At 46.3% G+C, this 25,461-nt stretch overlaps 1 protein-coding gene across 1 annotated transcript in view; it reads left to right on the forward strand.

Moving 5' to 3' along the window:
• RAP1A (RAP1A, member of RAS oncogene family) overlaps positions 1-25,461 on the forward strand; it is a 270,806-nt gene that overhangs the window by 209,942 nt on the left and 35,403 nt on the right. Inside the window, exon 7 of the mRNA XM_063955357.1 lies at positions 10,653-10,796. Coding sequence (XP_063811427.1) covers positions 10,653-10,796 — 144 coding nt within the window. The remainder of the gene's footprint in view (positions 1-10,652; positions 10,797-25,461) is intronic.

Here is a 25,461-nt window from a genome sequence, read left to right on the forward strand (position 1 = left end):
CACGTCTCAACAAGAAGCTTCAGAAATATTGTTCCAGGTCGAGAGACCCACAAGCAATAGCAGTGGATGCACTGGTGACCCAGTGGGTGTTTCAGTCGGTGTATCTGTTCCCTCCACTTCTACTAATACCAAAAGTTCTCAAGATCTTCAGAAGAACAAGGGTTCGAGCAATTCTCATTGCTCCAGACTGGCCAAGGAGGGCTTGGCATCCAGATCTTCACGAGTTATTACTCAGCCTCCGTTTGTTTATCAAGACTTACCGCGGCTGCGTTTGACGGCATGGCTGTTGAGCACCAGATCCTAGCCCGTAAGGGTATTCCCAATGAAGTCATTCCCACACTTATTCTGGCCAGGAAAGGGGCAACGTCCAAACAATACCATCGTATTTGGAGAAAATATGTATCTTGGTGTGAATCCAAGAAGTCTCCTGCGGTGGAGTTTAAATTAGGACGTCTTCTCCTATTTCTACAGGCAGGTGTGGATGCTGGCTTGAGATTAGGGTCTCTCCAAATTTCGGCCTTGTCCATTTTCTTTCAGAAACAGTTGGCTTCCCTTCCTGAGGTCCAGACGTTCGTGAAGGGGGTTCTGCGCATCCAACCTCCCTTTGTGCGTCCTGCGGCGCCATGGGATCTTTAATGTGGTGTTGCAGTTCCTCAAATTGGACTGGTTTGAGCCTTTACAAGGTAGAGTTGAAGTTTCTCACTCGGAAAGTGGTCATGCTGTTGGCCTTGGCCTCAGGCAGACGAGTGTCTGAATTAGGGGATATGTCACACAAGAGTCCTTATTTGATTTTTCATGAAGATAGAGCTGAACTGCAGACGCGTCAGCATTTTCTTCCAAAGGTTGTGTCTTATTTCCATATCAACCAACCTGTGGCAGTGCCAGTGGCTTCTGACACCTCAGCCGTTTCAAAAGTCCTTGGATGTCGTCAGAGCGTTGAGGACTTATGTTGCAAGAACGGCACGTATAAGGAAAACAGAATCTTTGTTTGTCCTCTATGACCCCAACAAGATTGAGGGTTCTGCTTCTAGGCAGACTATTGTGCGCTGGATCGGAGGTACCATTCAGCGCGCTTATTCCACGGCAGGGTTGCCGTTACTGAGTTCGGTAAAGGCCCACTCTACAAGGAAAGTGGGTTCTTCCTGGGCGGCTGCCCGGGGTGTCTCGGCATTGCAAATTTGCCGAGCAGCTACTTGGTCAGGGGCAAACGCGTTTGCTAAGTTTTACAGGTTTGACACCTTGGCTGCTGACTACCTTCAGTTTGGTCAGTCAGTTCTACAGGAGCATTAGCACTTTCCCGCCCGTACTGGGAGCTTTGGTACAGCCCCATGGTACTAAAATGGACCCCAGCATCCTCTAGGACGTAAGAGAAAATAGGATTTTAATTACCTACCGGTAAATCCTTTTCTCGTAAGCCGTAGAGGATGCTGGGCGTCCGCCCAGTGCTCATTTTTCCTGCAGAATTACGTTTTATCTTTTTACACAGGTTCTCGTGTGTTAAGATGTACACAGCTGTTGAGTTATGCATGCACGTTAGCATGGGTTATGTTGAAAGCCATGTTAGGCGGCATGTTTTGTATGGTGTGAGCTGGTGTGAATCTCGCCACTAGTTTAATGTAAATTCTTCTCTCGAAGTTGTCAGTCTCCTTGGGCACAGTTCCTATACTGAGGTCTGGAGGAGGGGCATAGAGGGAGGAGCCAGTTCACACTGTTGAAAAGTCTTAAAGTGCCAAAGGCTCCTGCGGAACCGTCTATACCCCATGGTACTAAAATGGACCCCAGCATCCGCTACGGACTACGAGAAAAGGATTTACCGGTAGGGTAATTAAATCCTATTTCTCATACGTCCTAGAGGATGCTGGGGACTCCAAAAGGACCATGGGCTATAGACGGGATCCGCAGGAGACATGGGCACTTTAAGACTTTAAATGGGTGTGAACTGGCTCCTCCCTCTATGCCCCTCCTCCAGACATCGGTTAGATTTTGTGCCCAGAGAGACTGGACACACACATGGGAGCTCTCCTGAGTTTCTCTGTAAAAAGACTTAGGTTTTTTTCATGTTCAGGGAGCACTGCTGGCAACAGGCTCCTTGCATCGTGGGACTGAGGGGAGAGAAGCAGACCTACTTCTGTGAGTTCAAAGGCTCTGCTTCTTAGGCTACTGGACACCATTAGCTCCAGAGGGTCCGATCACTTGGTGCGCCTAGCTGCTCATTCCCGGAGGCCGCGCCGTCACCCCCCTCGCAGAGCCAGAAGAAAGAAGCCGGGTGAGTATTACGAAGAAAAGAAGACTTCAGTGACAGCAGAAGACTTCAGTATTGAGGTACCGCGCAGCGGTTGCGCTGCGCGCCATGCTCGCACACACACATACGGCGGCACTAGCATTAGAAGTGCCTAGGCACTAAATATAGCCCCCGCCAGTATAAAATTTTTGAATCTGAGCGGGACTGAAGTGCCCCGGTGATGGGGCGTGGCTTAGCCCTCATAGCTAACCAGCGCCATTTTCTCTCCACAGGAGCTGCAGAGACGCTGGCCCTGACCTCCACACTTCTGTACGTCACAGGGTGCAAAGCAGGGGGGGGGGGGGGGGCACAGTAATTTGGTGCTATTATCATTTGATATAAAAGCGCTAACAGGTCTGAGGCAGTGTGTATAAAGTTTCAGTACCGGGATAGGTGCTGGGTTGTGAGCTGGTAAACTCCCTCTGTGTTTCTCTAACAGGCTTTCCTGTGGGTCTGTCCCCTATAGCCAGTGTGATTGTGCGTTTCAGTACGTGTGTGTCGACATGTCTGAGGCTGAGTGCTCCTCCCCGGAGGAAGTTGGAGTGGGGGCAGATAAGGCGCTGGGAGTGACCCTGTCGGCACCGCCAACAGCTGATTGGGTAGATATGTTGAGTATGTTGAATGCAAATGTGGCGTTATTGACTAAAAGGCTGGATAAATCTGATTCTCAGACCCAAACATGGAGAAAATCCATGGAGGACGCCTCGTCTCAGGTCCAGACCCCCTCGGGGTCACAAAAGCGTTCATTTACCCAGATAACAGATACCGACACAGACTCTGACTCCAGTGTCGACTATAGTGATGCCAGATTGAATCCTAAACTGGTTAAGAGTATTCAGTACATCATTGTGGCAATTAAAGACATATTGCATATCACAGAAGTCCCTACTATTCCTGATACAAGGGTCTGTTTGTATAAGGGAAAAAAACCTGAGGTAACGTTTCCCCCCTCTCATGAGCGGAACACTCTTTTTGAAAAAGCTTGGGAAACTCCTGACAAAAAGTTACAGATTCCCAAAAGAATTCTGATGGCATATCCATTCCCCTCTGAGGACAGGGAAAAGTGGGAGTCAACCCCCAATGTGGACAAAGCTCTGTCACGTCTGTCCAAAAAGGTGGCGCTTCCGTCTCGTGACACGGCTGCCCTAAAGAACCCCGCGGATCGTAAGCAGGAAACTTCCTTAAAATCCATTTATGTCACTATGGGTACGCTGCTCAGACCTGCCGTTGCGTCGGCATGGGTGAGTAGCGCTATTGGAATGTGGGCAGATAACTTGGCATCTGACATAGATACCCTGGATAGGCATAACATTCTTTTGACTCTGGGTTATATCAGGGACGCTGCAGCCTACCTAAAGGATGCGGTGAGGGATATTGGCCTGTTGGGATCAAGGGCCAATGCCATGGCAGTCTCGGCCAGGAGAGCACTGTGGATTCATCAATGGAATGCTGATGCCGACTCTAAGAAAGCTATGGAGACTCTCCCGTATAAAGGTGGTGTCTTATTTGGTGACGGCCTCGCTGACCTGGTATCTACGGCTACCACGGGTAAGTCATCATTTCTACCTTATGTCCCTGCACAACAGAAAAAGACGCCTCACTATCATATGCAGTCCGTTTCGGCCCAATAAATACAAAAAAAGGAAGAGGGTCGTCCTTCCAAGCCTCTAAAGGTAGAGGAAAGGGAAAATGGTCACCTGCTGTGGCAGGTTCCCAGGAACAGAAGTCCTCCCCGGCTTCTGCCAAGTCCACCACATGACGCTGGGGCTCCTCTACAGGAGTCCGCACCGGTGGGGGCACGGATCCAACTCTTCAGTCAGGTCTGGTTTCACATGGGCACCAGATTCGCACCCAGCTACACAAACCTCTTGGCATATTGGGAGGATGCGGCGGTTTGGTGTGATGGAGTGCTGGGTGCGGATCTGGTGTCATGGCAACGGTACATTGACGATATTTTCTTGGTATGGAAGGGCACTCATGATGATCTTAAGTTTTTTAAAAATTTAATTCCAATGATTTTAATATTTTTATCACTTTTACTTGGAGTAAGATTGAATTATCTTTCCTGGATCTATGCATTTATGTAAAGGAAGGAGTATTGCAAACTAAAACGTATAGAAAAATTACGGACTCCCAACAGTTACATAGATAGACAGAGTCTGCACCATAGGAACTGGCTGGACGGTATACCGTATGGGCAGTTCCTACGTGTTAGACGAAATTACACAGAGGATAGTGTTTGTAAGGAGCAGATGGAAGAAATGGGGGAAAGATTTGTCAAGAAAGGATATGAAAAAGCTCTAGTAGAAAAAGCTAAAGATAAAGCTCTGAATATTGATAGACAAAGCCTTTTAATGGAAAAAAATAAAAGACAAGAATAATGAAAATCTTAATTGGTCTTTTATTAGTAAATATAACTCGCATCATAAAGAAATTGAATCAGTTTTCAGAAAGAATTGGAAACTTCTTAAACAGGATCCAATTATTGGTTCAAAACTTCCAGCTAATCCTAGTTTTATATATAGGCGTGCCCCATCTCTAAAAGATAAACTTGTTAATAGTGCCATAGATGAAGTCAAGAGGACGAGCATTAGAACTATTGGATTCCACAGATGTGGTCTTTGTACTATATGTAAATTAGCCAAAGGTCCAAGTAAAATCAAAGAGTTCTGTGTCAAGGGTAAATCTTAAAGAGTTTTTGACCTGTAACTCAAAAAATGTGGTATACGGTCTTGAGTGTATATGTGGCCTAGTTTACGTAGGGAAGACTAGCCGAAATTTAAAAGTAAGGCTGGCGGAAAACACCTACAACATTAGAAAAGGATTGGAAAGCCATACCGTGTCCGCACATTTTAAGAAGGTCCATAATTGTAATCCTGCTGCTATCAAGGCCTTTTGGGGTATAGAAGGGATCACTTCGTCCTGGAAAAATAAAGATATTGAAAGCAGACTGGCAAAATCCGAGATGAAGTGGATCTTTATGTTAAAAACTCTTAACTCCAGAAGGTCTAAATGGGGAATTCGAATTAAAGTGGTTCCTTTAATTTTACTATATTTTTGCTGCTCTCTCTGAATTTTGCCATTTTTTAGTTCCTGCTGCTATGTTTCCCTTAATTTTTATGATATTTTTAATGTTAATTTTATCCTATAATTTTATCGTATTACATTTATATTTTGTGTTTTCTTTGGTTGCATGTGGAAAACATTTGAATTTGGACTGATTTGGACTACAAACATCCGATTTTGAAGTGTGGAACTTTAGTATTATTCCTTGGATTCCCGTCTGTGAATATCCGTAGTTGGAACGCACAATGAACTTCCGGACATCAGCGGTGGAACGCATCGCAACTTCCGCTTCCGGTCAACGTGACTTCCGGTTGCGGACGTCCGTCCGGCTTTTCGGGGCGGGAAAAGGCTGCACACATGGACATTATTGTGTAATTAGATTTCGGTTTAAATATCTGTCTCATTGCTGTACACCTTTATGCTCCTGAGGAAGGACCATAGCGTCCGAAACGCGTTGAGCAATTGGTGTTCTTTTGATCGTGGGTGACCTGACGCTGGACTTCATTTTATCCTTATATTGCTTTTGTGGTATCCGGAACCACTAGCGGAGCCCTTGGACCATCTGGGAGGGTAACTTGGATTACCAATCACGCCAGCACCCCTTTCTATTTTCCCTGAGTGGTGATATGCTTGTTTTAATTGTATAAATTATAAGGAAATTAACTACAGGATCAAAGGTTGTACGGACAACGGGACTTTTACAACACAGGACTCATTACATCTGGAATATATAAGGATATTTCATGTAAGGCCTTATTGGTATTTGCGCCACTTCTCAATTTCTTTTAAAACTGGTTTCACTCGGGCCTGGATCCTTGGGTGTTAGAAATTAGTGTCCCAAGGGTACAAACTGGAGTTTCAAGACGTGCCCCCCCACCGATTTTTCAAATCTGCCTTGCCAGTTTCTCTTCCGGAAAGGGAAGTAGTGTGCGCTGCGATACAAAAGCTGTGTCAACAGCAAGTCATTGTCACGGTACCCCCGTCACAACAGTGAGAAGGGTTTTATTCAAGCCTGTTCGTCGTCCCAAAGCCGGATGGCTCGGTCAGACCGATTCTGAACTTAAAATCCCTCAATTTATATCTGAAAAGATTCAAATTCAAGATGGAATCTCTCCGAGCAGTGATCTCCAGTCTGGAAGGGGGGGGATTTTATTGCGTCAGTCGACATCAAAGATGCCTACTTACATGTCCCAATATATCCTCCATATCAAGCTTACCTGAGGTTTGCTGTTCAGGATTGTCATTACCAATTTCAGACGTTGCCGTTTGGTCTTTCCACGGCTCCGAGGATTTTCACCAAAGTAATGTCGGAAATAATGCTGCTCCTGCGCAAGCAGTGTGTCACAGTTATCCCGTACTTGGACGATCTCCTGATAAGGCGAGATCAAAGGAGCAGTTACTAAGAAACGTTGCGCTCTCCCTGACAGTCCTGCAAGGATCCAACATGGTTGGATCCTAAATTTGCCAAAGTCACAGTTGGTTCCGACAACACGGCTGTCATTCTTGGCCATGATCCTGGACACGGAACTGCAGAGAGTGTTTCTCCCAGGGGAAAAGGCTCTGGAAATCCAGAACATGGTCAAGGAGATTCTGAAACCGGCAAGAGTGTCGATTCATCAATGCACTCGGGTGCTGGGGAAGATGGTGGCAGCCTACGAAGCCATTCCGTTTGGCAGGTTCCATGCCAGGGTGTTTCAGTGGGACCTGTTGGACAAGTGGTCCGGGTCTAACCTGCGCATGCACCGGAAAATAAGCCTATCCTCCAGGACCAGAGTATCTCTCCTGTGGTGGCTCCAAAGTTCTCACCTCCTAGAGGGACGCAGGTTCGGGATCCAGGATTGGGTCCTGGTGACCACGGATGCAAGTCTCTGAGGCTGGGGGGCAGACACACGGGGAAAATTTCCAGGGAAAATGGTCAAGCCAGGAAGCCTGTCGGCACATAAACATTCTGGAATTAAGAGCCATCTACAACATCCTTCTACAAGCGGAACATCATCTTCGCGGTCTGCCCGTCCTGATGCAGTCGGACAACATAACAGCAGTGGCGTACATAAACCGCCAGGGTGGAACAGAGAGCGGCGATGGCGGAGGCCAAAAAAGTTTCCCCGCTGGGCGGAAAAACATGCAAGCGCTCTGTCAGCGGCCTTCATTCCGGGCGTGGACAGCTGGGAAGCGGACTTCCTCAGCAGACACGATCTCCATCCAGGAGAGTGGGGTCTTCATCAAGAAGTCTTTGCAGAAGTGACAAGTCAATGGGGAATTCCTAACATAGACATGATGGCGTCTCGCCTCAACAAGAAGCTTGAGAGATATTGTTCCAGGTCGAGGGACCCTCAAGCCAGTGCAGTGGACGCCCTGGTGACACCGTGGGTGTTTCAGTCGGTATATGTGTTCCCTCCACTTCCACTCATTCCAAAGGTGATGAGGATCATAAGAAGAACAAGGGTGCAGGCGATACTCATTGTTCCAGATTGGCCACGGAGGGCCTGGTATCCGGATCTTCAGGAATTACTCATAGGAGATCCCTGGCCTCTTCCGCTTAGAGAGGACCTGTTACAGCAAGGGCCGTGCGTGTTCCAAGACTTACCGCGGTTGCGTTTGACGGCGTGGTGGTTGAACGTCAAATCCTAGCTCGAAAGGGTATTCCCGGTGAAGTCATCCCCACTCTACTTAAGGCTAGAAAGGAGGTAACGGCGAAGCATTATCACCGTATTTGGAGAAAATGTGTCTTGGTGTGAATCCAAGAAGACTCCTACGGAAGAATTTCAGCTGGGTCGTTTTCTCCATTTTTTTGCAAGCAGGTGTGGATGCAGGCCTAAAGTTAGGCTCCATTAAAGTGCAGATTTCGGCCTTATCAATTTCTTTCAAAAAGAATTGGCCGCCCTTCCAGAGGTTCAGACTTTCGTGAAAGGAGTGCTGCACATCCAACCTCCATTTGTGCCCCCAGTGGCACCATGGGACCTTAACGTGGTGTTGCAGTTTCTTACGTCACACTGGTTTGAACCTTTACGAAAGGTTGAGTTAATATTTCTCACTTGGAAAGTGGTCATGTTTTTGGCCTTGGCGTCCGCAAGGCGGGTGTCCGAATTAGAGGCTTTGTCTCACAAGAGCCCCTATTTGATCTTCCATGTGGATTGAGTGGAATTGAGAACTCGTCAACAATTTCTGCCAAAGGTGGTTTCTTCGTTTCACATGAACCAACCTATTGTGGTGCCTGTGGCTACTGAAGCCTTGGCTGATTCAAAGTCTCTCGATGTAGTCAGAGCTTTGAAAATGTATGTCGCCAGAACGGCTCAGATTAGGAAAACAGAGGCTCTGTTTATCCTGTATGCTCCCAACAAAATTGGGGCTCCTGCTTCTAAGCAGACTATTGCACGCTGGATCTGTAATACGATTCGGCATGCTCATTCTATGGCTGGATTGCCGTTACCGAAGTCGGTGAAGGCCCATTCTACCAGGAAGGTGGGCTCACCTTGGGCGGCTGCCCGAGGAGTCTCGGCGGTTCAACTTTGCCGAGCAGCTACTTGGTCGGGTTCAAACACTTTTGCTAAGTTCTACAAGTTTGATACCCTGGCTGATGAGGACCTCATGTTTGCTCAATCGGTGCTGCAGAGTCGTCCGCACTCTCCCGCCCGGTTTGGAGCTTTGGTATAAACCCCATGGTCTCTTGCAGTCCCCAGCATCCTCTAGGACGTATGAGAAAATAGGATTTTAATACCTACTGGTAAATCCTTTTTCCTTAGTCCGTAGAGGATGCTGGGCGCCCGTCCCAGTGCGGACTCTGTCTGCAGTACTTGTTGATGGTTATTGCTTTTGTTACACAGAGGTTGTGTTTCGGTTATGTTCAGCCTGTTGCTGTTTTTGGTTCATGCTGTTAACTGGTATTTTCTTAAAAGCCATGTTGTACGGTGTGTTTGTGGTGTGAGCTGGTATGTATCTCACCCTTAGTTTCACAAAAATCCTTTTCCTCGAAATGTCCGTCTCCCTGGGCACAGTTCCTATAACTGAGGTCTGGAGGAGGAGCATAGAGGGAGGAGCCAGTTCACACCCATTTAAAGTCTTAAAGTGCCCATGTCTCCTGCGGATCCCGTCTATACCCCATGGTCCTTTTGGAGTCCCCAGCATCCTGTACTGACTAAGAGAAAAGGATTTACCGGTAGGTATTAAAATCCAATTTTCCCCCGGCACTAGCGTTGGTAACATTTAATACATAGTGCCGTAACATCTATATTACATTTGAAATTGGCGCAACAGTGCGAGAGTTAACCCTTTCAGTGCCACAATGGCCATTTTCTTCATGGGGAGAGGTGACTCTGGCCACACCCATTAAGAACCTCTGACACAAATTGGAATGACTGGTGCATTCTAGACCGACTCTACCTTCTTCAATGTTGCGTTGGTCACTGTATTTAAGACGGAATGGCCCGCTGTTGTAAAGGTACCTGTGGTCAGTTTGCCAAGAAGGGTGTCTCCAGTAATTACTGCACATGGTGGACCCACAAAGTACTGACATCAATAAAATCTCATTGATCGATTTGCGGTCTGTGTCCAATCACTTGTGTCTACGTAGTGTACTCCATACATATGAACTGTTATCTTTCTGCAGAGTCGGGTCACATATTGTGTAAGTTGGTGAAATAAAAGCTATACTTCCCACAGGCCAAATAGCATGTAACCCTTTAAGCCAGTGTTTCACAACTCTAGACCTCAGGGAACCCTAGCAGTACTTGTTTCCCATATCTCCTTGCTGGAGTATTTGTTTATTAATTACGGACTGATATTTTAAAAGAACCACAGATTGTAATAATTTCACTTGTGATTCTGTGAGACTTGGAAAACATGGACTGTTAGTGTTCCCTGAGGACTGTAGTTGGGAAACGCTATAGTAAGCAGTAGACTTTACATTGTGTATTGATGTTAATTATTTTTATGTTACTATTGCACACAATGCAAACTGTTGGAATGCCTGCAGAAGCTGCTAAAAGCAAGCGAGACACTTAAACTCTATAGTTCCTCCAGTGGACTTCTGCTGCTTACGAAACACACAAATCATTGTGTTTGGCATCTGTCTTTTTACGCTGCTGTGCTCCATCAGTAGAAACCTGTAGTATAGATGTTGCATGTCCAGCTGCACACCTATTCATTTACAAACCTAAAGAGGGGAGGGCATGACCATGATCAGCTGAGCATGAAATTGTGTGTGTTTGTCATCTGCATTGATATGGTGTAAGTGTTTTTAAAATACAAATTAAAGGCTGCCTTTAACAAATTTTTTTTATTTATTTTTTCCCCCCTTACATTAAAGGTTCCAATGATTTTAGTGGGCAATAAGTGTGATTTGGAAGATGAGCGGGTAGTTGGCAAAGAACAGGGACAGAACCTAGCCAGACAGTGGAATAACTGTGCCTTTTTAGAATCTTCTGCAAAGTCTAAGATCAATGTAAATGAGGTGAGTATAGCTGTAAACATACGCTCTAATGACTGTTACCCATTTATTAAACAGGTAACACTTTTAACTTTGCTTTTGGGTTTTTTGTCAGTGATCGTCTACGATCTGTTATGAGATGATGTATCTTTAAATGACTTTTCCACCTAAATCCTGAGTCCTGGGCTTTGGAACACGCTGTGGCCCAAATGCATTAAGACTTAAAAAGTGATGAAGTAGAGACAGATAAAGAGAGATAAATGACCAGCCAATCTGCTACCTAACTGCCATGTCATAGGTTGTGTTTGAAAAATGACAGGAGCTGGTTGGCTAGTCATTTATCTTTCTTTATCAGTCTCTAATTCATCACTTTTTAAGGCTTAATGCATTTGGACCACAGTTTCAACCTGGGTCAGAGATGTTTCCACTTCATGTTCGACTCAATTTATTCCTGGGACAGCCCCTTTACACACTGCACCTATGTGCAGTCTTGATCTGGCTTTTCCTATGCTTTTAAAAGTGCCCTTTTTCATTGAGCCGTTATCCGGGTCAACCCGGCAATAACCCAGGTTATTGCTGCAGTGGAAAAAGGGGTATTAGAGATGCATCACATTTCTGTGGTTCTGTTTGGGATCCCAGTACTTCTAAATGTTTTTTATCATTATGATTAGCACACATGACAGTTACTGATTCCCATAGCTAAGAATACATTTGCTGATTAGGCCCTTTCCTTTTAAAAAGCATATTAGGATATAGTTTAGTTTATGGCAGAATGCCTTATAGTATGTTCTATTAGCCATCTTAAATCTAAAATACAGGTTTAAGCGTATGTATTCTTTAGAGAATATGATCATTGAGCCCTTTAGCCATTACCATACAGTAAATTGCACGTGTCCACACCAGAATAGAAGCAGCTGTGTAGTCAATGTCTACACTGTATAGCCTCAGCTTCAAAGTACTTTCTTCCTGAGTAGTGCAGTAAAGCTTACAAATAATGAACCTAGTTATAATTGTGTATTAGCAGAGCCTTGGGGGACATTTTATCTACTTGTATAGTGATAAGTTGGTTGTTTTTGTTTTTTCATCTTGTAAAAATGTCAATTGCTAGAATTAAGCTTACATTCTTTGTTTCTTACCCTCTTTCCCTGTAAGTGTGTAAAGTATGTCTGTTAACCAACAGCCATGCAGAAGCAATTTAGCCACAGTCCTGCAGCAATACTGACCAGTATTTTGTCAAATTCTATATGTGAAAATAATACATCATCTACAAAGAATGCCTTATACTAGTGGTTCTCAATCATTTGTCACCTGGGTACCCCCTGGCAACATATTTTGCAGTATTTGTAATCCAATATTTGCAAAGCCAAGCATTTTCATATAATTGATATTTTTAAAAAGTGTAGGACCACTATCTACAAAAGACATGAATGTTCAAACAAACAAAAATAGTTTTTTTTTCTTTAGTTTTTTAGAAGCCAAGAATATAATGAATTCTACATATATTTCTCACATATTACAATGTAAGAAGGGATTCAATTGACTAAACCATAGTCCACATATGCTTTCTTACTATTTGTTAAAGCTACATTTTGATCTAAAAATTACAGGGATAAATAAAAATAAAAGTGTTAATAGTTTATTTTTATCAGTTAACAATATGCAAAGTGACTGAACAGTAGAGAAATCAAAATCAAACCAATATTTGGCATGACCACCCTTTGCCTTCAAAACCGAATCAATTCTTCTAGGTCCACTTGCACAGTTTTTGAAGGAACTCGGCAGGGCGGGTTTTCCAAACATTTTGGAGAACTAACTTCCGTGGATGTAGCCTTGCTCAAATCCTTCTGTTTCTCTATGTAATCCCAGACAGACTTGATGTTGAAATAAGGGCTCGGTTGGGGCCATATCATAACTTCCAGTACTCCTTATTCTTCTATAACTTCCAGGACTCCTTATTCTTCTTTACACTGAAGATAGTTCTTAATGACATTGGCTGTATGTTTGGTGTAATTTTTTTCTGCTGCAGAATAAATTTGGAGCCAGTCAAATGCCTCCCTGATGGTACTGCATGATGGAGAAGTACTTGTCTGTATTTGTCAGCATTGAGGACACCATTATTCCTGACCAAATACCCAACTCAATTTGCTGAAATGGCAGCTCCAAACTTGCAAAGAACCTCAACAATGCTTCACTGTTGCCTGCAAACACTCATTAGTGCACAGCTCTCCAGACCTTTGGCGAACAAATGGTATTTTGTTACAACCAAATAATAAGATTTTACTCACCGGTGCCACCTTTTTTGATAAGCGTGTGAGCGCTTTGTCCACCTTAGGGGATGTCTCCCAGCGTAACCTATCCGTTGGCGGGAAAGGGTACGCCATTAGTAACCGCTTAGAAATTACTAGTTTCTTATCTGGGGAACCCCACGCTTCTTCACACAATTCGTTTAACTCATCAGATGGGGGAAAAGTCACTGGCTGCTTTTTCTCCCCAAACATAATACCCTTTTTTGTGGTAACTGGGTTAATGTCAGAAATGTGCAACACATTTTTCTCTAACGTCCTAGTGGATGCTGGGGACTCCGTCAGGACCATGGGGAATAGCGGCTCCGCAGGAGACAGGGCACAAAAGCAAGCTTTTAGGATCACATGGTGTGTACTGGCTCCTCCCCCTATGGCCCTCCTCCAAGCCTCAGTTAGGTTTTTGTGCCCGTCCGAGCAGGGTGCAATCTAGGTGGCTCTCCTAAAGAGCTGCTTAGAAAAAGTTTTTAGGTTTATTATTTTCAGTGAGTCCTGCTGGCAACAGGCTCACTGCATCGAGGGACTTAGGGGAGAGATTTTCAACTCACCTGCGTGCAGGATGGATTGGAGTCTTAGGCTACTGGACATAGCTTCAGAGGGAGTCGGAACACAGGTCACCCTGGGGTTCGTCCCGGAGCCGCGCCGCCGATCCCCCTTACAGATGCTGAAGATCGAGGGTCCGGAAACAGGCGGCAGAAGGCTCTTCAGCCTTCATGAAGGTAGCGCACAGCACTGCAGCTGTGCGCCATTGTTGCTACACACTTCACACTGAACGGTCACGTAGGGTGCTGGGGGCGCCCTGGGCAGCAATATTTAATACCTTTGATGGCAAAGAATACATCACATATAGCCATTGAGGCTATATGTATGTATTTAACCCAGGCCAGATATCTCAAAACCCGGGAGAAAAGCCCGCCGTAAAGGGGGCGGGGCTTATTCTCCTCAGCACACAGCGCCATTTTCCTGCTCAGCTCCGCTGTGAGGAAGGCTCCCAGGACTCTCCCCTGCACTGCACTACAGAAACAGGGTAACAAAGAGAAGGGGGGCATATTTTGGCGATATTTATATATTTAAAGCGCATATAACAAAAACAACACCTTTTAGGGTTGTTTATATACATTTTATAGCGCTTTTGGTGTGTGCTGGCAAACTCTCCCTCTGTCTCCCCAAAGGGCTAGTGGGGTCCTGTCTTCGATAAGAGCATTCCCTGTGTGTCTGCTGTGTCGGTACGTGTGTGTCGACATGTATGAGGACGATGTTGGTGTGGAGGCGGAGCAATTGCCGGTAATGGTGATGTCACCCCCTAGGGAGTCGACACCGGAATGGATGGCTTTAATTATGGAATTACGTGATAATGTTAGTACATTACAAAAGTCAGTTGACGAAATGAGACGGCCGGAAAACCAGTTAGTACCTGCTCAGGCGTCTCAGACACCGTCAGGGGCTGTAAAACGTCCCTTACCTCAGTCAGTCGACACAGGTACCGACACAGATGAATCTAGTGTCGACGGTGAAGAAACAAACGTATTTTCCAATAGGGCCACACGTTATATGATCACGGCAATGAAGGAGGCTTTGCAGATCTCTGATACTGCAGGTACCTCAAAAAGGGGTATTATGTGGGGGGTGAAAAAACTACCTGTAGCTTTTCCAGAATCAGAGGAATTGAATGACGTGTGTGATGAAGCGTGGGTTAACCCAGATAGAAAACTGCTAATTTCTAAGAAGTTATTGGCATTATACCCTTTCCCACCAGAGGTTAGGGCGCGCTGGGAAACACCCCCTAGGGTGGATAAAGCGCTCACACGTTTATCAAAACAAGTGGCGTTGCCGTCTCCAGATACGGCCGCCCTCAAGGATCCAGCAGATAGGAGGCTGGAAACTACCCTGAAGAGTATATACACGCATACTGGTGTTATACTCCGACCAGCAATAGCCTCAGCCTGGATGTGCAGTGCTGGGGTAGTGTGGTTGGATTCCCTGACTGAAAATATTGATACCCTGGATAGGGACAGTATTTTATTGACTCTAGAGCAATTAAAGGATGCGTTTCTTTATATGCGAGATGCTCAGAGGGATGTTTGCACTCTGGCATCGAGAGTAAGTGCGATGTCCATATCTGCCAGAAGAAGTTTATGGACGCGACAGTGGTCAGGTGATGCGGATTCCAAAAGGCATATGGAAGTATTGCCATATAAAGGAGAGGAATTATTTGGGGTTGGTCTATCGGATCTGGTGGCCACGGCAACTGCCGGCAAATCCACTTTTTTACCTCAGACTCCCTCCCAACAGAAAAAGACACCGTCTTTTCAGCCGCAGTCCTTTCGCTCCTATAAAAACAAGCGGGCAAAAGGACAGTCTTATCTGCCACGAGGCAGAGGAAAGGGTAAGAGAGGGCAGCAAGCAGCCCCTGCCCAGGACCAGAAGCCCGCCCCGGGTTCTACAAAGCCATCAGCATGACGCTGGGGCTTTACAAGCGGACTCAGGAGCGGTGGGGGGTCGACTAAAGATTTTCAGCAATCAGTGGGCTCGCTCACAGGTGGATCCTGCAGATAGTATCTCAGGGTTACATGTTGGAATTCGAAAGATCTCCCCCTCGCCGTTTCCTAAAGTCTGCTTTACCAACGTCTCTTTCAGAAAGGGCGACGGTATTGGAAGCCATTCACAAGCTGTATTCTCAGCAGGTGATAGTCAAGGTACCTCTCCTACAACAGGGAAAGGGGTATTATTCCACACTATTTGTGGTACCGAAGCCGGACGGTTCGGTAAGACCTATTCTAAATCTGAAATCCTTGAACCTGTACATACAGAAATTCAAGTTCAAGATGGAGTCACTAAGAGCAGTGATAGCGAATCTGGAAGAAGGGGACTTCATGGTGTCCCTGGACATAAAAGATGCTTATCTGCATGTCCCAATTTACCCCTCACACCAAGGGTATCTCAGGTTCGTGATACAAGACTGTCATTATCAGTTTCAAACGCTGCCGTTTGGTTTGTCCACGGCACCTCGGGTCTTTACCAAGGTAATGACCGAAATGATGGTTCTTCTACGAAGAAAAGGCGTATTAATTATCCCTTACTTGGACGATCTCCTGATAAGGGCAAAGTCCAGAGAACAGCTGGAAGTCGGTGTAGCACTAACCCAAGTAGTGCTTCAACAACACGGGTGGATTCTGAATCTTCCAAAATCTCAATTGTCCCCGACAACACGTCTGCTGTTCCTGGGAATGATTCTGGACACGGTTCAGAAAAAGGTGTTTCTCCCGGAGGAGAAAGCAAGGGAGTTATCCGAACTTGTCAGGAACCTCCTAAAACCAGGAAATGTGTCAGTACATCAATGCACAAGAGTCCTGGGAAAGATGGTGGCTTCTTACGAAGCAATTCCATTCGGCAGATTCCATGCACGAATATTTCAGTGGGATCTGCTGGACAAATGGTCCGGATCGCATCTGCACATGCATCAGCGGATAACACTGTCACCAAGGACAAGGTTGTCTCTCCTGTGGTGGTTGCAGAGTGCCCATCTGTTAGAGGGCCGCAGGTTCGGCATACAGGACTGGGTCCTGGTGACTACGGATGCCAGCCTACGGGGCTGGGGAGCAGTCACACAGGGAAGAAACTTCCAGGGTGTATGGTCAAACCTGGAGACGTCTCTTCACATAAATATACTAGAGCTAAGAGCGATCTACAATGCTCTAAGCTTGGCGAAAACGCTGCTTCAGGGTCAGCCGGTGTTGATCCAGTCGGACAACATCACGGCAGTCGCCCACGTAAACAGACAAGGCGGCACGAGAAGCAGAAGAGCAATGACAGAAGCTGCAAGGATTCTTCGCTGGGCGGAAAATCATGTGATAGCACTGTCAGCAGTGTTCATCCCGGGAGTGGACAACTGGGAAGCAGACTTCCTCAGCAGACACGACCTTCACCCGGGAGAGTGGGGACTTCATCCGGAAGTTTTCCACATGATTGTGAACCATTGGGAAAAACCAAAGGTGGACATGATGGCGTCTCGCCTCAACAAAAAACTGGACAGATATTGCGCCAGGTCAAGAGACCTTCAGGCAATAGCTGTGGACGCTCTGGTAACACCGTGGGTGTACCAGTCAGTGTATGTGTTTCCTCCTCTGCCTCTCATACCAAAGGTACTGAGAATTATACGGAAAAGGGGAGTAAGAACAATACTAGTGGCTCCGGATTGGCCAAGAAGAACTTGGTATCCGGAACTTCAAGAGATGCTCACGGAAGATCCGTGGCCTCTACCTCTAAGAAGGGATCTGCTTCAGCAGGGACCTTGTATGTTCCAAGACTTACCGCGACTGCGTTTGACGGCATGGCGGTTGAACGCCGGATTCTAAAAGAAAAGGGCATTCCAGAGGAAGTTATTCCTACCTTGATTAAAGCTAGGAAGGAAGTGACCGCACAACATTATCACCGCATTTGGAGAAAATATGTTGCGTGGTGTGAGGCCAAGAAGGCCCCAACGGAAGAATTTCAATTGGGTCGATTCCTACATTTCCTGCAGGCAGGATTGTCTATGGGCCTCAAATTGGGGTCTATTAAAGTTCAAATTTCGGCCTTATCAATCTTCTTCCAGAAAGAATTGGCTTCAGTGCCTGAAGTACAAACTTTTGTCAAGGGTGTACTACATATACAACCCCCAATTGTGCCTCCAGTGGCACCGTGGGATCTAAACGTAGTTTTGGAATTTCTCAAATCTCATTGGTTTGAGCCTCTCAAATCGGTAGATTTGAAGTATCTTACATGGAAAGTAACCATGCTATTGGCCCTGGCTTCAGCCAGGAGAGTTTCAGAGTTGGCGGCTTTATCGTACAAAAGCCCATATCTGATTTTCCATTCGGACAGGGCAGAACTGCGGACACGTCCTCATTTTCTCCCTAAGGTGGTTTCGGCTTTTCACTTGAACCAGCCTATTGTGGTGCCTGCGGCTACTAGCGACTTGGAGGACTCCAAGTTACTGGACGTTGTCAGAGCATTGAAAATATATATTTCAAGGACAGCTGGAGTCAGAAAATCTGACTCGTTGTTTATCTTGTATGCACCCAACAAGATGGGTGCTCCTGCGTCTAAGCAGACGATTGCTCGTTGGATCTGTAGCACAATTCAACTTGCACATTCTGTGGCAGGCCTGCCACAGCCTAAAACTGTAAAAGCCCACTCCACAAGGAAGGTGGGCTCATCTTGGGCGGCTGCCCGAGGGGTCTCGGCATTACAACTTTGCCGAGCAGCTACGTGGTCAGGGGAGAACACGTTTGTAAAATTTTACAAATTTGATACTCTGGCTAAAGAGGACTTGGAGTTCTCTCATTCGGTGCTGCAGAGTCATCCGCACTCTCCCGCCCGTTTGGGAGCTTTGGTATAATCCCCATGGTCCTGACGGAGTCCCCAGCATCCACTAGGACGTTAGAGAAAATAAGAATTTACTTACCGATAATTCTATTTCTCGTAGTCCGTAGTGGATGCTGGGCGCCCATCCCAAGTGCGGATTGTCTGCATTACTTGTACATAGTTATTGTTACAAAAATCGGGTTATTGTTGTGAGCCATCTTTTTTAAGAGGCTACTTCTTTGTTATCATACTATTAACTGGGTTCAGATCACAAGTTGTACGGTGTGATTGGTGTGGCTGGTATGAGTCTTACCCGGGATTCAAGATCCTTCCTTATTGTGTACGCTCGTCCGGGCACAGTACCTAACTGAGGCTTGGAGGAGGGTCATAGGGGGAGGAGCCAGTACACACCATGTGATCCTAAAAGCTTGCTTTTGTGCCCTGTCTCCTGCGGAGCCGCTATTCCCCATGGTCCTGACGGAGTCCCCAGCATCCACTACGGACTACGAGAAATAGCATTATCGGTAAGTAAATTCTTATTTTCATTGCCGTAATCATACATCGGATGGCCCTAGTGGATTGTATATTTGTCTCATCCTCGTCGACACTGGAGTCAGACTCCGTGTCGACATCTGTCTCAGCCATCTGAGGTAGCGGGCGTTTTTGAGCCCCTGACGGCCTCTGAGATGCCTGGGCAGGCGCGGGCTGAGATGCCGGCTGTCCCAAAGCGGCGTCATCGAACCTTTTTATGTAAGGAGTTGACACTGTCGGTTAATACCTTCCACATATCCATCCACTCAGGTGTCGGCCCCGCAGGGGGCGACATCACACTTATCGGCACCTGCTCCGCCTCCACGTAAGCGTCCTCATCAAACATGTCGACACAGCCGTACCGACACACCGCGCACACACACACACACACACACACACACACACAATGCTCTGACTGAGGACAGGACCCCACAAAGTCCTTTGGGGAGACAGAGAGAGAGTATGCCAGCACACACCACAGCGCTATATAAACAGGGATTTACACTAACAAAAGTGATTTTTCCCTATAGCTGCTTAATATACTCAGTTTGCGCCTAAATTTAGTGCCCCCCCTCTCTTTTTTTACCCTTTGAGCCTGGAAACTGCAGGGGAGAGCCTGGGGAGCTGTCTTCCAGCGGAGCTGTGAAGAGAAAATGGCGCCGGTGTGCTGAGGGAGATAGCCCCGCCCTCTTCTTGGCGGACTTCTCCCGCTTTTTTATATACTTTTATGGCGGGGGATTATGCACATATACAGTTTTAGACTGTATTATGTGCTTTTTGCCATGTAAGGTACTCTAATTGCTGCCCAGGGCGCCCCCCCAGCGCCCTGCACCCATCAGTGACCGGAGTGTGTGGTGTGCATAGGGAGCAATGGCGCACAGCAGCAGTGCTGTGCGCTACCTTAATGAAGACCGAAGTCTTCAGCCGCCGATTTCCTCCGGTTTCTTCCGTCTTCTGGCTCTGCAAGGGGGACGGCGGCGCGGCTCCGGGAACGGACGATCGAGGTCGGGCCCTGTGTTCGATCCCTCTGGAGCTAATGGTGTCCAGTAGCCTAGAAGCACAAGCTAGCTGCAAGCAGGTAGGTTTGCTTCTCTCCCCTAAGTCCCACGTAGCAGTGAGTCTGTTGCCAGCAGATCTCACTGAGAATAAAAAACCTAACAAATACTTTTCTTTCTAGGAAGCTCAGGAGAGCCCCTAGTGTGCAACCAGCTCTGGCCGGGCACAGATTCTAACTGAGGCCTGGAGGAGGGGCATAGAGGGAGGAGCCAGTGCACACCAGATGTAGTACCTAATCTTTTCTTTAGAGTGCCCAGTCTCCTGCGGAGCCCGTCTATTCCCCATGGTCCTTACGGAGTACCCAGCATCCACTAGGACGTCAGAGAAATTTAAAATTTTGACTCCTCTGTCTAGAGCACCTGCTGCTGCTGTTTTCTGCACCACAGTTCCTATGTTTTTGTGCATAGTTGAGTCACTTGGTCTTGTTTCCACGTGGCAGGTATGGCTTTTTGGCTGCAATTCTTCCATGTAAACCATTTCTCCAAACAGTAGATAGGTGTACCTGGCTTCCACTGGTTCCTGCCAGTTCTGATCTGATGGCACTGCTGGACATCATCTGATTTCAAAGGGAAGTAGCCACAATGTGTCTTTCATTTGATGCACTAAGTTTCCTTGACCGACCACTGCGTCTACGGTTCTCAACGTTGCCTGTTTTTGTTCTTCCATTCTAATAAATACAGGCAGGTACTTATCCATCATGCATTACTATCAGGGAGACATCTGATTGGCTCCAAATTTATTCTGCAGCAGGACAATGACCCCAAGCATACAGCCAATGCCATTAAGAACTATCTTCAGCGTAAAGAAGAACAAGGATTCCTGGAATAAATTATATGGCCTCATCTGGGATTACATGAAGAGACGATAGGATTTGAGCTAGACTACATCCACGGAAGATCTGTGGTTGGTTCTCCAAGATGTTTGGAACAACCTTCCTGCTGAGTTCCTTCAAAAACTGTGTGCAAGTGTACCTAGATTAATTGATGCTGTTTTGAAGGCAGAGAGTGGTCACACCAAATATTGATTTGATTTACATTTCTGCTGTTCATTCACTTTGCATTTTGTTAATTGACTATTAACACTTATATTTTTGTAAACTTTCGTACTTTGCAGCATGTTTTCCACTCCTGCCTAAAACTTATGCACAGTACTGTATGTGTATATACAGTATAGATGACTATTTTTTTTAAATTTCTGTTACATCCTGCACAATAACATGCAATATCACAGACTGATGTAGTAGTCACAAGATATTAGGAACACTGTGTTAGACATTATATGGATTTCACTAAATATACATGATCATATCTGTATATTCCCATATGTTATCGGGGTTTTACTGTGATGTAATGTCTAATTATCACCTGTATATCTGGCCCTATTCTTCCATTACAAAAATTTTTTTGCGTATCTCTGAACATCAAAGAGCGTACCTGTGGCGTTACTTGTACCGTACTTCTTTAGATAAATAGATTCTAACTAACATTTCAGTAGGTAGTAGCCAGGCATATCAACATAAGTTGATTGTAGACTCCATGGGCACGATCAAATTCGATGATTTATATTACAATGGTATGCGCAACTCCCAAGCGGTATGGGCTTGGGGGAATGGGAGGATTTGGACTGATAGCGGAGGGTCAGGAGAGGGGGGTGCGATGTATATTTCCTTATCAATAAAGATCTGTCTAGGTATCAGTGAGAAAATGAAAGAAGTTGCAAGGAGATATAAGAAGTGTCTTTATTAAAAAATTAAATGTAAAAACGAGTCATAATGCTCAAATCATCGGTTAAGTCACTGGACTACCCTTTTTGCTGTATACTGTCCGTATTAGTATACCTGTAGTTTATGGGGTGTATTATGTAATGGCAAACTGCTCTAATCAAACTGGTAACACTCCTCAGGTGCTGCAGGAGGGGTTACTTCTAGACAAGAAAAACAAAAGAATTTTTCCAACGCACTCTGCGGGCTGTTAGTAACCAGAACTGTATACTATATAATAGAAAATTTAGAGCTCTTCGTTACATATATTTTGCAAGAAATATGATAAGCCTCCAGGCCACTTCACGGCCGCTCTATTACTAGAGGTCCCTAATACTAAGTATAAGTCCAGGGTGTGGACCCCACAAAGTCGGCTCAGGCCCAACCACCCCAGGGCAGCACACCATTGACATACTATAGTGTTAATATGTGTTAATACAGAGGTTCCCAAACCGTGTGCCGTGGCTCCCTGGGGTGTCTCGGGACACTTGCAGGGGTGCCCTGGGTTGGTGGTCCAGGACCAATTCAAATTATTCATGGTCAATATAATAGGCAAAACCAGTGCTGGTGGCTGTCAGTCATAAAATATGTGGTCAAACAGAAGCAAATCTTGTCCCTCACCACACAACTGACCATAAGGATGACATATAAACGCGATCTACTTAATGTAATATTTCTTTCTAAATTTCGCAATAAGAAATTTTTGGCCTAGGGGTGCCGTGAAAAAAAATTCTGATATTCTAGGGCGCCGTGATTTAAAATAGTTTGGAAACCACTGTGTTAATAAGAAAGAAGCAGGAGCTATATGTTAGAAAGTGATACAAAAATAAGGGTGTTAGTAAAATCCTCAAAAGTGGTAGACCGGTTACACCAAACCTGGGGGGATACAACTCCCCAAACTCTCACATAGCATAATAATAAAAATAATTACATCCACTATGGGTCATATAATTGCTTAGTGTATGGCCACATGATAATGGCACATACAAAATATATCCAGATTTGAGAGCTAGTTTACCTGGAGACACGCCTGTATCCTCCAAATGGCACTACAGGACCCAGCATGCCCTCCTAATGCTGGCTCCATCTATGCCTCTCTGAACTGCAATATATAATGGCAAACTGAACTAATCAAAGTGGTAACACTCCTCGGGTGCTGCAGGAGGGGGTTACTTCTAGACAAGAAAAACAAAAGGATTTTTCCCACGCACTCTGCGGGCTGTTAGTAACAAGAACTGGATACTATATAATATAGGGTGTATGTCAGGTGTGCCCCAGAAATGCACCTTTACCATAGGAACTTGTCTAGAACCTATGTGCCCTTTATATTCCTTGATTGGGAGTGCTGGGTCAAAATGTCCTGGGTTGACTGTATGCTAGTCTGCCCTTGTATTGTCTGTAATATGTCCTGACTGAGGTGATGTGAGGTAACAGGCTTGTTTATACTCACCGCTGGGGACGCGTTTGATGCGCCTGTGCCGGCTCAGCTTCCACCCCTCTGTCACTGGTGCTGTTTGTGTCCTGCTGCCGGTCCTTGGATGTGAGCCTGGCTCGGAGTATGACAGCTGCTGTGCTCCATTCGTATAGGGATCTCCTCATCGGGTTCCAGATCACGTGTCACGGAGTCCGCGATTGGTGGTTAGTGGTGCGGACATGGTCCGGCTGTGAGGGGGTTTTTGTTGGTGTAATTGAAGTGTAAGGCTCCAACGCGTCTCAGCACTCAAAGTGCCTTTGCCAAGGATTACATGCAGCCTCCATTGTTAGAATTATATCCTTCCTGATTCATACTGATTGGTTGTTGTAATTTCGAGCTCCAATTTCCATTGGCTCCTATTCAGCATACTATATGGCATACTGAATTGTTGACAAAGGCACTTTGATTGCGGAAACGTGTTGGAGCCTTACACTTCAATTACACCAACAACAAACCCCACCCCCCTTCCGGCCAGAGAGGGAGAGACACATTGTCCGCACCGTTAACCAGCAATCGCGGACGCCGTGACCCGGATACAGGAAGCAGATGAGGAGATCCCTATACGAACGGAGCACAGCGGCTGTCATACTCCGAGCAGGGGGCACATCGAAGAACTGGCAGATGGAGACACAGCACCAGCGACAGAGGGGCGGAAGCTGAGCCGGCACAGGCACATCGAACGCGTCCCCAGCGGTGAGTACAAACAAGCCCGTTACCTCACACCTTACTCAGCACATATTACAGACAATACAGGGGCAGACTAGCGTGACGCCCTGCACAGTCACCCCAGGACATTCTGACCCAGCACTGACAATCGAGGAATATACAGGGCATATGGGTTCTAGACAAGTTCCTATGGTAAAGGTGCACTTCAGGGGCACACCTGACATACACCCTATAACTACAGTATACTAATACGGACAGTATACAGCAAAAGTTTAGTCCGTTGACTTACCTGATGATTTGAGCATTGTGACTCGTTTTTTATTTATTTTTCTCTGACGTCCTAGTGGATGCTGGGACTCCGTCAGGACCATGGGGAATAGCGGCTCCGCAGGAGACAGGGCACAAAAGTAAAAGCTTTAGGATCAGGTGGTGTGCACTTGCTCCCCCTTCTATGACCCAATCTAGGTGGCTCTCATAAAGAGCTGCTTAGAGTAAAAGTTTTGATAGTTTTATTATTTTCAGTGAGTCCTGCTGGCAACAGGCTCACTGCAACGAGGGACCTAGGGGAGAAGAAGTGAACTCACCTGCGTGCAGGATGGATTTGCTTCTTAGGCTACTGGACACTAGCTCCAGAGGGACGATCACAGGTACAGCCTGGATGGGTCACCGGAGCCGCGCCGCCGACCCCCTTGCAGATGCCGAAGTAAGAAGAGGTCCAGAAACCGGCGGCTGAAGGCTTTTCAGTCTTCATGAGGTAGCGCACAGCACTGCAGCTGTGCGCCATTGCGCTCAGGCACACTTCACACCGGCGGTCACTGAGGGTGCAGGGCGCTGGGGGGGGCGCCCTGGGCAGCAATGTTAATACCTTTCTGGCTAAAAAGAATACATCACATATAGTCCCTGAGGCTATATGGATGTATTTCACCCCTGCCAGGTCTCAGAAAAACCGGGAGAAGAGCCCGCCGGAATAGGGGGCGGGGCCTATCTCCTCAGCACACAGCGCCATTTTCCCTCACAGAACTGCTGGTGGGAAGGCTCCCAGGCTCTCCCCTGCACTGCACTACAGAAACAGGGTTAAAACAGAGAGGGGGGGGGCACTTATTTGGCGATATGATTATATATTAAGATGCTATAAGGGAAAACACTTATATAAAGGTTGTCCCTGTATAATTATAGCGTTTTGGTGTGTGCTGGCAAACTCTCCCTCTGTCTCACCAAAGGGCTAGTGGGGTCCTGTCCTCTATCAGAGCATTCCCTGTGTGTGTGCTGTGTCGGTACGTGTGTGTCGACATGTATGAGGACGATGTTGGTGAGGAGGCGGAGCAATTGCCTGTAATGGTGATGTCACTCTCTAGGGAGTCGACACCGGAATGGATGGCTTATTTAAGGAATTACGTGATAATGTCAACACGCTTCAAGGTCGGTTGACGACATGAGACGGCCGGCAAACAAATTAGTACCTGTCCAGGCGTCTCAAACACCGTCAGGGGCTTTAAAACGCCCATTTACCTCAGTCGGTCGACATAGACACAGACACGGACACTGACTCCAGTGTCG

Source organism: Pseudophryne corroboree, chromosome 2 (assembly GCF_028390025.1).
Source record: "Pseudophryne corroboree isolate aPseCor3 chromosome 2, aPseCor3.hap2, whole genome shotgun sequence".
NCBI classification, from domain to species: domain Eukaryota; kingdom Metazoa; phylum Chordata; class Amphibia; order Anura; family Myobatrachidae; genus Pseudophryne; species Pseudophryne corroboree.